Below are 14,867 nucleotides of genomic sequence, written 5' to 3'. Positions count from 1 at the left end.
TTGAGGCCAAGAAAGCTGAGATACTTCATGTAAAAGAAACACTGAGTTTTAAATATGCACTGAAAAAATGGAGCTTGTGCATCTCTGCAGTAGGGAGTGTATGGGGATGATGATGTATAAACTGATAAGCAAGAGGTTTTGATTGTAGGATTCTTGGCTTGGTAGATAGAAGGGAAGAAGGCCTCCCAAATATCTTGAATGACAGAGAGCATAAGAACATATTTCATATTTAACTTGCCTTATATTTCCTATTAGGAAACTTGGATATGTATAATTAAATTTGGTACATCCATTTTTGTTGGGCTTGCAGTATTAAAAGATGCATTTGCAGATAATGTGGGTTGCTAATAGACTAATCTTTTCCTTTACAGAACTGGTACTGAATAAAAGCATTTCAGTCACAGAGCATCGTTCCTTCCAGCTGGATGTTTTGGTGAATGACACAGAATTTCATGGCCCAGAAAGATCAGTGATGCTTCACTTCAATGTCTCCATCCTCCCTGTCAGCATTCAGTTTTCAAACATAACTTACCAGTTCACAGTGAACAGAAATGCTGAACGTTTTGCACAAGTAAGAACCATGTTAATTATACATCCCCTTTCTGATGGAGCTGGATCACTGGGGCTAGATGTGTTACAGTGCTCATTGGTTTGAACTGTTTTAAGCAGAATCACTGAAAAATGTGTTATCATTCTGATTGTTGCTGGATGTAGGAGGTAGTAGGTAGGCTGGGCACTGCCTCTCCCACCACATAATAACAGAGGAGGAGCCACACATGGAGGAACTAAGGAGAGAAATAACATGTTGTGGACAGGAGAACTTGCAGCCATGAGTGGCAAGGGCAACAAAAAAGGAATTTGTCCAGCTATTGGAGTCTCAGTATATTAATGGCTTTTCTTTAGGTAATGGCTAGTTAGTAATTCATGTGTTTCCTAATTTAACCCTTGTTTTAGCCTAATCACCACCATTGCCATTAATAATGCTTTCCAGAGACACTTTCTAACAGGTTGACATTAGTCAGGTGAAAATTACAATGTAATTCCTATGAAACATGTATATTAATAAGAAACTAGTTCAATGCAATTAATATTATGAAAGTGAATATTAAAAACATCAGTGATGAACCCTTTTGGGGGGAGCTGCTGGAAAACATGCCTTGTAAGTATTGTAGCAGAGAGGAGGACTGAGATTAAAATATGTTCATCCCAATTGCAGAGAAAACCAACTGATCAGAAGAATTTTAAGGAAGAATTAAGCTTTATGAATCTTTAAGCCTCTGGCTAATTTTAAAAAGAAAGGAAAAGGGAAGTTAGATACATTGCATGTTATTATATCTAATCTGATGAAGTGCATTGCAACTTGATAACTCTTCAGAGTACAGAACAAGCTGTACTTTGACAAGGGACATTTTGTCCATAGTCTGCACTGAATATCCTAAATAAGAAAGGTACCACGTGTGCTCATGTAGAGGCCTCGCTACAAAAGCTACTCCTTTATGACACTTTGTGATGCCTTGTGGCTGAAATTTTTCAATTTGCAGTCAGTTAGAAACTTCAGAGGATAGTCTGTTCCTTTTGTGCAGATCAAATTATTTCTGATGTTAGGTTTAAGGCTTTTGTAGCACCAGGCTGTGAAAGCTTTATCCTTGCCTGTTGCCTGGGGATAGGGTGAAACCTGGGTTTCCCCCAAAAGAAATAGTAGCACAGGTATGTAAGATACTCATAGTCTAACCCTTGCATGTAGAACTCTTGTATCTGTGTCACAGCATGACTGCAATTGAAACAAATGTGGACATTTACCTGTTAAGTGTGTATGAATTTAGATTAATGAGTTGGTTGGGTTGTTTTCTGTGTGCATGTTTTTATATATAGGGGTATGCATACAATGTTTTTGTGAATGAACGAGTTCCAGATTAAATTTGGACAACCATGGTTATCTATGCATACCCTGGATTGCTTGAACACTTCAGTTTTAAAATCTGCGAGTATGTGGATTTTTAAAGTTTTAGGGTGCAAAACCAAAAAAAGCCAGTTGAATTTTAAAGCTGTTGGTGTGGAACATTGTCATGAGAGTCAAACATCTGAAAAGGAATTTTAGGATCTTCGAAAACAGTGGCATTTCATCCTAATTGTGCAGTTTCACTGGGTGGCAGTAGTAGCAGGGGAAACTGTTCCTGGCAAGAGCTCCAAGTCTCTGGGAGGAGATCTTTTTCTTTGTGCTGCCTAAGCACAAATTCACAAAAAGATTTTGTTCTGATTCTTGAGCAGTGAAGTGCAAAACTCATCCTGGCTCTGGAGGTGGTGTTCTCAGTTAGTTAAAGTGTCATCCACTTACTTCTGAAACTGGGTTTGAATTTACAGTGTGCTCAGCTTGGAGCACAAGTCAGTGTAAGCAGCTTAGTCCCCAGCACTTCACATTATTAAAGTTGGCTGCATAATTAGCCTTGATGTGCCAGAGCAGTCAGGGGAAGTACTGGACCAAATCAATATGAAGGCTGAACTGTCTCTTGCCCTAAGGAAAACACAGGAGCGTGAAGGAATTATTAACTGCTGGGCTGATGCCATTTGTCTATTTGAGCAGCTAAATGAATTGAATAACAGAAGCACGACCTGACAGTGCAGGCTTGCCCAGTGGCATTTAACTTATCAAAGGACTTAAAGCTCTATTGACATTTACTGAGACAAATGATGAATAACATTGGCTGAGATTTTTAGAGAGGTTATATGTCCAAATGTTCCTGGAATTCAGTGAAGAGGAACAGTATCATTATCCAGACTTTATTAAACATTGGAACTTGAAAGATGGATTTTTGTGTTCTTATTTCTGTGTTAACTATTGAGAGTCTTGCAAATTTGTAGGTTCCTCCCCTGTAAGCTGATGTTAAACCTGACTACCCTTTACCCTGATTACTCATTTTTTCACCCTCATGAGAAGGGGGAATAGCTGCTTTTACTTTTTTCCTCTGGAGTTGTGCTCTGCTGCTCCTGAGAGCTGAGCTGGCTCCAGAATTGTGGAGCAGAGCAAAGTTAGGAGATTGGGCTTTCCTCAGCAGAATCAGGCAAAAAGAGAAAGTCTTTCTCATAGAAATTGCTTGAGGGAGACCTTTATAGCTTCTTCTCTAATTATATGGAGAAAGCAAAACTGACCAATGTGCTATTCTATGGAATAAATGGCTGATCTGCTCTTCAGATTTTATAGGGTCATCTGAATTTATGGGGTCTTCTCCAACCCCAAGTGAAGCAAATTGCTGTGATCAGAAAGGTGTCTGTAAAGAGCAGTTATGACAGAGTAGGCAGAAAGGGCAGTTTAATGTGGTCTGTGCAAAGGTTAATGCTGTGGATCATCGCTGTGTTCTCCTCCTGAAAGGAGCACCATCTGAGCAGCAGCAGAACACTGCCAGTTGCAGTGCAGCACCAAAGCTGTGCTGACGTGCTTCTGGAAGGGACATGTCTAGACCTTGTGTCTAGACAGAGTTTATGAACAGTGGAAATCTCGTCTTCTTCTTCCTGCCAGTCCCAGCATGTTGTGCAGAGGAGACAGCCAGAAAGAAATGTCCTTGCTTTTGATGGCTTTCATAGTCTTTCTGTGTTATCCTACCACCTAAAATCCCAACAGGAATGGTGCCAAATGACCCATCAGTGATGTGAATGGCAATAAGTTAGATGAAGTGGGATTATCCTATAACAAAGTATGCTTCTAGAACTGCAAAGGCTTCTTCTCTGACTGAATAGTCCAGGTTCCTGGGAAGAGGTCTTAGTACACAAAAACGTCTTTGTTTTATAACATTCTTTAGTAAGAATGCTGGAACCAAGATGTACAGATATGCTTTTACCAGCAGTGGTGTTTCTTGAAAACATTTCTTAACTGCAGCATTTGAAAATAATCCATCACCAAGTTCCTTTCAATAACACCCCACCCTTCACATTGTGGTTTTCCCTGCAAAGAAGCCAATGCCTCTGGGCCTGATCGAAATCCCACTCTTGTAAATGGAAAAACCAAAGTGAGCTTTGGACCAGTTCCTACAGGAGCTGGACAGGAGATGGAGCTTTACATTCCTGTCCTTCTTAGATGATGTGTTTTAGACTGCCTAGATTGTCTGGCACAAAGAAGTTAAAATATGACAAACCAACATATTTTCATTTTTAGATTAAAATGTTTTTAAATTAAAAATGGGAAACAATGAGGTTCTTATTCCTTTTAAGGCCTTCATAGAGCTCTTCTGGCCAGAAACTTTTTGACTGTAATATTATAAATATTATGTAATAGCAATTTCTGTTACTTGGAGAGTGTCTCAGCTTTCTTCATGCTGAGCTCTTTGATTTCTCAAGGATGACAAAAGTTTTTTTCAATGATCAGCCTGGGACAGAGCAAAGATTGAACTCAGAACTTCCTAAATCTCAGGGTCTTGTTCTCACTGAACACTGCTGCCCATCAGCAGTAGGCACCAAATACCACTGAGTTTGTGTCAAGGCTTTTTGCATTTTCACTGCTAGTCTAAAGACAACAGTTAATGCTTTACATCTCATTTTTACTGAGAATAAATCACATTTGATGGATTTACATACTGCATTTGTAGGAAAATAACAAATCTGTAAACCTCAAATAAACATTGAATTTGGCAAGTTATAGTACGTTCCATTTTATTTCAGATATTTTTGAGAAGCACCAAATATTTTTTTCTGTAGAGTTTTGTTCCTGTCTGTGATTTCTTTGTTGGTGTTTGAGCCTAGGTAGGAAAGATCTGCATTGAAAACTGCATGAAATTCCGTGGTGTAAACATCACCTACAAGTTGCTGTCCCCCAACTCGAGCTGCTATCCTGTCAACATCCTGCAAGGCCGAGAGGACAAATTTGGGAGCCTCTATGTGAACGATTCCTCTGTGCTGCGCAGACCTGAATGCAAGGAAATACAGTACACTGTTCAAGCTACAGACAAGCAGAGCAGGAAACACACCAAAACCCTCCTCACTGTGGTCCTGGAAGGGACTCGTAAGTACCCCAGTCAGAAGGATTTATCTATTTATTTATGTATTAGCAAGCGTTACTGGTATGAGGTGATGCATTAGCAGCTTGATCTGTAAAATTATGGCATTAACAATGAAAACGAGTCTGAGCTACAAGGTAGTAGATCACAGAGTTTGGATTTTGAATTTTGCTTTGTGCCTTCCTGTAGTAGCTATTTGTTTGAAGAACTAATGCACATAAAAGTGAGATATTATATACAATTCATAATGTATATAATATTCAGTGTTCAATGTTCATGATGACCTTTGATTAAGAAGAATCTTTAGTGTGTGTGTCTCTATGTGTGACCTTTATTTTGCATTTCACGTGTTCCTGTGGAAGAAGAAAAAGAGTTTATAGGTGTATGTGTGTGTATGTATCTATTTGAAGAAAGAGCTATATGGCCTAAGTATGTTTGTTCACTGATTTTTCTCCTCCCTTCTCGCTACAATTTTTAAATAGTTTTTTTAGTATTCATGTAGCAATCACACTGAATTCACGTTCTTAAGGGCAGTGTGATGACCCACCCTTGTGGGGAAGGAAGTTAAAAATATCCTGTAACATCCACAGAGGAGAATTTCACTGGAAACATTCTCATTTCTCTGCAAACTATGTTGCATTTTATGCAAAATCATACAATTGTACCTGATCAATACCTCTGTTACATTTTATCTGTTCAGAACTTCTATGCCAAGAGCAAATGGGTTGGACAAAAAGAAACAAAAACATGCAGTGGACTTTTCTTTTTGTACAAGCACCTCATATTGTCTGAAAACACACATTTCTAGCTGGTGCTCTTGGGGTTACTACTGTGTTAGCCCAAGAACAAAGTATTTTCTCCTAATTAAACATTCTGTATGAGGCTGTAAGTATTTGTGCTCTCCATTCTTCTGTTATCAGTATGTTTGCACATATCTATAGTTCTAGGCAGTGACAGTGTGCTGTGAAGCAGACACAACCATGCCTTCATGATCTTGCTGTTCGTCTTTTATTTCACAGAGAAGGAGCACATTTAATGGTTCCCTAAATTTACTGATAATTGGGTCAGTCCGTTTTCAGTCTTTCACTGCTTTTTTCATCTGTCTTTCCTTCTTATTTATCCCTAAAACGTTTTCCTGTTTTGAGCTGACCTGCTTGTGTGTTCATTTCCCTCGTACTGAATTTTTTCCAACAGTTTTAAAAAAAGAAGAGGACTGCCCTGACTCTTGTGCTATAAGTAAGCACCGTGCTGAATGTGAAGAGTGTGGTGGCCTGGGAGTGCTAACAGGAAGATGCCAGTGGAGACAGGGGAGTGGGAAAGGTACAGTTATGTTGTGTGAAGTGAAACTTCTGTTTAGTTGTAACTGCATTTGAGTTCCATAGATACAAATTTATTTATTCTGGCTGGAAAACATGGTATGGTGAACTACACAGAAGCTGGGGCTAAAAAAACAATCATAATACCCATATGAAGTATGCACTAGAAAGGAAAATCAGGTGAAGTTGGAAGGGCCATTCTTCACCTTGTCCCTGGTGATGCTGAACATGATGCATAAACCAGCAGGAAGTGAACTGAGCTTGCAGCAGTGTGGCTGGAGCAGGTGCTGAGCAGGTGCACCCAGCAGACAGTGAGCACAGAGCAGTGTCTCTTTCTGTGGCCTGGAGCACAGATCTGATGGGTGACAGCACTCGACTCTTCCAGAACAACAATTCTGTGTCGGCGCTTGATCCCTTCAAATGGCATAAGTGTCATACATTCTCTGCAACCACTTGTAACCCTCGGATTTAAGTGGGTGAAATTGTGTAGAGAAATCCTCAGATGTGAAAGCTGCTCTTCAGTCTCAAAGTGGTCAGCCAGCTCTTTTTCAAGTAGTATTCACAGTAACTGCAAGTAACATGACCAGAGGGCTGTCAAAATCAGAACATATAGCCAAAAAAATGGTTTCTTCGATTTGCCTTTATTTGTTGTCTTGCCTGTTATTTTATCAGGTTTATATGTCAGAGATGTTCATTTTGCAAGGCAGCATGACTTGTGGTTTGGAGTGTTACTGTGCCCGGAGAAGATGCAATGAACTTTCCTTCCTTGTGGTATTAGTGCTGCTGTTTTTCTGTTAACAGGGATCACCACAAACTACTCCACGTGCACCCCGAGCATCAAGACTTGTCCAGATGGCATCTGTGATGTGGTGGAGGGCAAAGACCCGGCTGTGTGTCCCCAAGACTGCACAAGTAGGGAATGTTTTAGATTGGGCTTTTCTGTTACACCTCTGATGGCTTCTCAAATGTCACTTTCCCAAGCGCAGATACTTTCACAAGCTCAGCATCTCTGCATTGTCACACTTGCATTTGAATCATACAATCGAGTTAAGGTTCTGGGGATTAATCTTGACCTTTTTTGAGCCAGGCAGGTGACACCCATTGGCTGACTGATGGAGGGATAAGGTGTTCTCAGCAATTCCCATTCTGCTGCCTGGTCAGATGGTGATTTTCAGTGGAGGTACTTGCTGAAGAGGTGTAGGTTCTAGGCACGTTAATGCCCCACTTCCCAGTTCAAGTATAGTATGACAGGAGCCAGGCCTATTTGAGCTCCTGGTAAATAAGTGAGAAGAAACAAATTTCTATTTAAAATAAATGTGTTTAGGAAAGATCATCTGGGGAAATGTACCTGCCCTTTTTTGACAGGTGGCTATCAGAATGATCCAATGCCTTACCTATTTGAAGATCCAGGCAGATATTCATATGAGGAGAATTTATGAAGGAAGAATTGAAATGCATTTGTGTTGAATCTTTTTACTTGAGCATGTATTTCTACACTCCACTCATAAACCTGTGAATACCTGCAAGTTCACAATTCACTCTGAAGATATACAGGGTAGAAAAAACAGTGTAATTCTCGTGAGCAATTTCCATCTTCTGTGAGATGGTAATTTTTAAGTGGATCTTTTTTATCTGACAGTCTAATTCAGGAATAAAGACACATATTTCTTGAATGCTTCTTCTGACTCTGACATCATATACTTCAAGTTGAGATTTTAAAATGGAGTCTTAGAAGAACTAGCATTGTCTTAAAGCCTGGAACTTAATGTTCTTCTATAAAATTAACTACTAAAGAGGCTTCTTAGTATTTTACATGCAAGAATGGATTGTGAATTGTAAATTAGTGTTATCAGAAAGATAATTATGTCATCAGAGTATATAAAAACAATCCCTTAAGTGGGAGAAATGCTTGAAGGAAGTGCAAGTAACTTCTCTAATCATCTGAAAAGAATTCTTTATTGGTAATAATTGCAATAATTTGTCATTTTGAAGGTGGAAATATTTGTGCCAGGGGCTGCAGTACTAAAATATGTACAACATATGCAACATTAAAGGTTTTGCTCAAAAGAAATATTGTCTTTCTGGATAATAAGCAGGCGAGTAGGACAAGTTTTCAGGATGTTATGCAAGCCCTTTTAACGCCTAGGTTGAATAATTGTGTACATGACTTGACACAATTGAGAACCTGGGCTGATGCCCAAAAGCAGTATACTTGCAGACAAAAAAAATGAGTGTGTTCTGGGAGCTCAGAGCTCCAGGAGCACCATTTTATCAGCTTTTACTGGCAGGGGACATTTCTTTGGAAATGGCAAACAATAAATAGGCCAAGATGTGTTAAGATCAAGGATATTCTTTAGGTTGCGAAAATACTTATTTCTGTAATTCATTTGTCATTATGATGGCTGTGTCCTCGAGTCCCAAAATTGCTTTCTCACAGTAACACTTTGAATATTACATTCAAGGGCACTCAGCTGAAGCAGCTGGTGCTGTGGCTGTGCCTATCAAATAGAGGGAACCTAATTGCATTCTCAGCAAAAGACTTTCATGTAGTAAACAAGTGCTCAAGAGCAGGTTAGGTAGGACTGGCTCCTTCCCTGCTTCCATCTACCTCCAGGTTTTCAAACATAGGCAGATACAGATAAATGCATATGATTTTCTGTGACAGATGGAAACTATTTCATCACCTCTTCATGGTGGAGGAAGTTGGCTGGGGTGAGGCAGGGAGGATAATGAGGAATTTTCGGGAACACCAGTGCTTTGAAGTGTCAGCTCAGAGGGCGGTGACTCAGCAGAGTCTCTTCCAAAATTAACCCAACCACCTGAGCTGCCTGTAAAATGCTCTTTGTGATTAAGGCAGTTTAGAGATAAAAATGTCACTGCTGATAGTCATTTTTATAACATATACAGAAAAAAAATATTTATTTGGAAATGCAGTTGCTGTTACTCTACATGAAGAACCATTTGAAATCAAGAGTGTGAGTTTGTGCAATTCTTTTAGTCATATTAGATAATCCATTTTTAGATAGTGCAATTCATTCTTTTATCACTTGCACTAGGCATTTACTCTTAGTGCTTTGACTAGACTGTCCTGTGGCATTTTGCAGAGTGTTGTTATCTCCATGTGACAGTAGAACCAGTGATACCTGGAACAGCATGCTGACTTTTCCAAGGTGTGGGGAAATTGGCATCAGAATCGGGAACAGAACTCATGAAAAGCTGATGAGGACTAATGTTTAATCAGTGCAAGGTCCTCCCATTTCTGGATCTCAGAAATTTCCGAATTCAGAGTCTTCTATCTCCCTCAGGAGTCCTTGTTGTTATCCCTGCACTGTGCTCCCTGGTTAAATTTCAGATTCGTACTGGGGTAAACCCATGGAAAACTAAGCCTTTTCCCTTTACCTACATGTAAGAATCTTAGCCTGTTGTCTGTATTTGATTAGGTGGAAACATTATTGGTGGCCATGGGAAGGGCATTGGAAATCTTGGAATTAAGTCAGGACATGGAATTTGTTACTGCTTCCCAAGACAGAACTGTTATTGTGAGAAAGATGATATCAAAGGTAAGTCTAGCTACTGTTCTGATAGTAATCTTTTTCTCTGTATACGTCATGTGTACATATAGAAGTGTCTACACTTGTGGCCATGTTAATAAGCCATATCTTTGGTCAGAGACTACTAATAAAAACTAGTGGGGAACTAGCACCTTGACATCGACTATGGAGCCTCAAAATTTCCAGAATGGATTATTTCTGGCCTTGGCTAAGGATTCTTTTTTATTCATTACTACTTGACAAACAAGTCGGTCATCCTTTGATTTCCTGCAGCATTTGCATTTCAGTCAGACTTGCCTGATATTTGCAGAGGCAGGTGGGAGAATTAGAATAATGATTTTTATTACTTTCAAGTAATTCCAGCTCCTTGATAATTTCTGAAAAATCTCAGCTTCAAAATGTCAGAGATAACCATCACCCATGTTGTCAGGAGGAGGAGCGCATTATTTTTTCCCCTTGACCTTTGTTTAAACAGAAAAGCTTTGTTAAGTTGTTTGAAACAGAAAATGGATATTTTAAATAATTTTTACTTTGACTAATAATAAACATAGCATGAGACAGTTTGCATCTTTAAAACTGAATTATTATGCAGAAGTAAGAGGCCACAAGGGCGGTTCTAAGAAGCTCTTCTTGGTCCACAGAGCAACTGTGCGATGACTTGTGCAAGACGGTGATCACAGGGGCAGTGGTGCTGTGCTTCGTCATCTCCGTGCTGGTTTCCTTCTACTGCATCCACCGGTACCACAAGAACTCCCCGAAGCCGCCCATCGCCTCCGCCGAGATGACGTTCCGGCGCCCCGCGCAGTCCTACCCCATCAGCTACTCCTCCAGCAACGTCCGCCGGCCCTCCCTGGACTCCATGGAGAACCAGGTGGCTGTGGACGCCTTCAAAATACCAGTAAGCCTGGTGCCATTTTGCTCTGTTTTGGTGTCAGCCTCGTTTATGCATGCAGACCATGTTACAGGAATGCACTCCATTCATGGAAACACCCATTGCCTTCAATACACCCTTTTACCTTCAATTACTCGTTACCTTCAATTCACCCATTACCTTCACTTGCGTTGGAAAGCACGTCCACTGAAGATACTTCATGAGTAATTGGGTAAACATTTTAATTTGCTGTATAAGGCCAGTATGTTCTTCCTTTTTTATTATGCTTTAATACATTGTAACATTTTAGGTTCATTTAAGCCAATGATTTTTACTGATGTAACTGCATCTTGCAGTGCTGTGGTTTTTCTTTTAACGTTGGCCAGTAAAGCACCAATGATCAGCAGGTTTGTACTCTCTGTGATGTGCCGAAGTACTACTACAAGGCTAAGTTTCAAACATTACAAAAAAAATCCCTTCTGAGATCTCTTCCTGATTTCTGATATACACATGGTCAATATCAGTTGGATATAAGACTTCTGCCCAGTCATGCTGTAATACCTTTACTCTAGTTTTTCCTGCTTTGAATTACACACTACCCAGGATTTCGGTGAGATCTGGCGTTTTCATGAGCCAGCGCGGTAGAGAAACACTGCTGCTTTATATGGCAAATCAGATCTATTTGGGTGTTAGGTAGTGAGGTTTTCACAGACCTTGTGTTCTGTTTGCTTTAGTTTCTTATCTGGTTTGTACATCTGTCATAATTTTGCAACCTTAAGGCTTATTAGCACTAATTTTATAAGAGGATAATTGTTGTCTCCGATCAGTTCTTAAGGAAAAGCCTTATTCTGTGAGTAAAACCTCTTCATGAAGATCACATGTTCATAGTTATTCTGAAAGCAAGCATTTATCCTGTATCACTTCATTTTTCATTTGTACGCAATTTCCCAGACCTGTAAATATAATCTATTATCCATAGACTACCTGTACAGCCTGTTTTGAAGGAGTTGTTTTCGGGTAAGGGAAAATACATTTGCAAAATATCTCACTATTCAGAAGCTTTTATAAGAACTCACTGATACCGATAAAAAGAGCAACTGCACACTGAAGTGCACCTGTTCCTAGGAATAGCTCCTTTCCTTGCTTAATCTCATAGGGTTTCTTTTCTCTCCTGCAGGAAGATCCAAAGTGGGAATTCCCTCGGAAGAACCTAGTTCTGGGCAAGACTCTTGGAGAAGGAGAATTTGGAAAGGTCGTCAAGGCGACAGCGTTCCGACTTAAGGGAAGGGCTGGCTATACCACAGTGGCAGTGAAAATGTTGAAAGGTACCTTCCCATCAGGGCTTGAAATGACTTGCAAACTATTTGTGGTAACGTCTGAATAGATTTGAAGAGGGGCTTATGTGAAAGAAGAAGGTCAGCTAAAAACCCAGCAGTGTCCCAGCCTCTCTTTCTTCCAGCATTCTGATATATTCTGACAGTCACAATCTGCAGATTTGTGACTTTAGCAGTTAGCATCACATTGATCCAAGTAAGTAATTCTAAATCATGATGTGCAAGGAGCCTCTGTCTTAACAAAGCAAATGTATTCAATTCTGTTTGGCACTGATGGGAATATTGCAAGGGTTTGTTAAAGCTTTCTGATTCTTTTCCTCTATCCAGTTTCCTTGGACAAAGCTTTTTAAATAAATCATGTGATAATCATATGAAGAGACAGAACGGACCTGTTAACTTTCTCTCCTGATTGAGAATTCTGTCTAGTTTTATACTTTCTGATCTGCTTTTCAATCACTAGGAGCTCTGTCAAAATGGCTTGAATAACCCAGTGCTGTCTCCTGCTGTCTTCAGTTTACCCTAAAATTTTAAGCCTGTGGGGAACAAAGTATGCCTAGATAATGTTAAGATGATAATGTGAGGCCTTGCACTGAACCATTCACCGCTGCTTATGAGTAAAAGCATGTCATTACAGGAAAATGCTATTCTTCTTCTTACCATTTTTGTTACATTCAAAGCACATTTGCTACCCCTTGAGAGGAAAGGTGTTGCATATCTCACCCCTTTACCTAAGAAGTAAATGCATTATGCAGTGCATGCTTTCATTGCAGGAGGTTCAGGTCACATGGAGGAAGTCTAGGAACTAAGATTTTTTGGAAGTGAAGATTAATTAACTATTACTTGTAATACTCAAGAAATGACCTGTATTGTATTACATTGTCAGTACAGTAGGCACTAGTTCATCTCGTGTTTATTTGTGCACTTAGTGACACTGCTTTTTCTAGCACATTTCATCAGCATGTGACTGAGTTCAGATTCTAAGTCATAGTGGTAAAAATGTTGCTTTTACTTGCCGATGGTTTGACATTCAGTTTTTCCTATCTATGATGAAGGAAAGAATTGACCAAACTGACAATGCGAAGGAGTAAACCTTTATTTTAAGCACCTTATTTTAATAAATTGATCTGACATTTACAGTAATACTTCGGGCTCTAATGAATCCCTGTATAATGTAAATTAAATTGCAGATAGTCACCTGAAATTCCATTTTCCAGCTTGGCTGTGGAAAGCATTTGTCATTCTGCAAATATTTATGTGCTATTACTGGCTTAAATTTACTGTTCACACATGACAATTGAAGCATAAGGACCGGTGCATTAGCTTCAGTGGCCTTTGCAGTGCTGCCAGGAGGGACAAAGGGCACTTATTTTGGATCAGGCCAGCGCCTCCTGTTCTTTCCCTGTACCAGATGCAGAGCAGGTCATTTGTCCTAGGGTTGGGGACTGTTACACTCTGAGTGATCTTTAAAGGGCAGTGCTAGGCACACCTGGATGCTGTTGCCTCTTACTGTATGAAAGAGATCTCCTGCCTGAGCTGGGTAGATGGGCACAATCTGGGTAAGAGCAGACCAGGGCAGGACTCTCCCTACTGTGACAACTTGGTGTTAGGTGCTGTGAGGGAGCAGGGAGCAATGAGCTGAGCCAAAATAGTCTTGGAACTATGGATGGAGGTTTAAAGGAACAGATTGATAATTTTTTTCAGCCCATTATTACCCCTTTTCTCATATGTATTAAATTTTACCTCCTGCCTGATATGAATGCCCTCATTACAGTAAAATTAAAGGCGAAAACACCAACCAATACATAAATATAAATTATTCACAGTTTGTTCAAATGAGTGGCCTAAAGCTTTAGAGCTAAATGTCTCCATTTGAAGTCAGTTTTTTTTGGTAGACAAACAGGCATGGTACATGGTTAACTTCGCTCTGTTCTGTGTGTTCACATCACACAGCTCCAGAGCTACAAAAATAAGACTTTTCTTACAGGCATTAAGCTGACATTCTTGTTTTTTGTTTTCATAAATACGTGCTTTTTGTAGTCTTTACTAGTAGTGAGAGACCAGCTGATATTGTTCTCCCTGTGGCAGAAGATTCTCTAGTCCAAGTTCAGATTCAGACTACAGGATAATACAAGGCAGATACAAACATGTAGTTCTGATACAAACATAACAGTATAACAGAATAACTGCTTTTATATGGAGGGCAAACTGGTCACACGTGAATGGGCAAATAAATCCTTTGGTGCCCACAGCCTTTATGAAAAAAGCACACAGTACAGTACCAAAGAGCAGAAGCCAAGCTTGTTTTTATTATCTTTAAATCAGGATGAACACATCTTTGTCAGTGCCCAATAATGACACTGGAGGAACTCTCCAGGCCAGTTCTGTGTGTCAGTGAGATTAAGGATGAGGAAGAAGAAGGTTTGTCTCTGACCTATGGTGTCTTTATGACTAGGGATCTCCTTCAAGCCCCAGTGCCCTCAAAGAGGAAGCTTGTCAGTCTGAAGAATTCTGCAAAAAGGCAAAACACTTGAAAGGCTAAGAAAGCCTGCTGGAGCCATATGTTGCCACATAATTCTCACTGACATCAGTGAAGTCTGCATACGTGTGCCCCAGTAAAATCAGTTTGTACTGTACATTTAGCTTCTGAACTCTAAATCTGGATGCATGCTACAAGAGTAAGCCAGTAGATCAGTGGATTTTTACTCTGTTGGAAAATGTATTTAGGAGCAGTGAGTGAGTCTGTTTTTGTTTGATCAGCGTGAGAGCTTGGCTTTCATATGCTTCTGGAGCTTTTATTGCACTGATTCGCC

General features: G+C 39.9%; 1 protein-coding gene across 3 annotated transcripts in view; it reads left to right on the top strand.

Annotated features, from left to right (window-relative positions):
* Nucleotides 1-14,867, top strand: part of RET (ret proto-oncogene) — a 228,755-nt gene that overhangs the window by 195,715 nt on the left and 18,173 nt on the right. For all 3 annotated transcript variants that reach the window (XM_064430306.1, XM_064430307.1, XM_064430308.1), the window contains 7 exons: nt 372-571; nt 4,732-4,990; nt 6,180-6,305; nt 7,103-7,213; nt 9,742-9,861; nt 10,494-10,750; nt 11,901-12,048. In XM_064430306.1, coding sequence (XP_064286376.1) covers nt 372-571; nt 4,732-4,990; nt 6,180-6,305; nt 7,103-7,213; nt 9,742-9,861; nt 10,494-10,750; nt 11,901-12,048 — 1,221 coding nt within the window. The remainder of the gene's footprint in view (nt 1-371; nt 572-4,731; nt 4,991-6,179; nt 6,306-7,102; nt 7,214-9,741; nt 9,862-10,493; nt 10,751-11,900; nt 12,049-14,867) is intronic.

The sequence above is a fragment of the Passer domesticus genome, chromosome 8, assembly GCF_036417665.1.
Source record: "Passer domesticus isolate bPasDom1 chromosome 8, bPasDom1.hap1, whole genome shotgun sequence".
NCBI lineage: Eukaryota > Metazoa > Chordata > Aves > Passeriformes > Passeridae > Passer > Passer domesticus.
The sequence above is the reverse complement of the archived record's forward strand: the minus strand, read 5'-3'. Positions and strand labels throughout refer to the sequence as shown.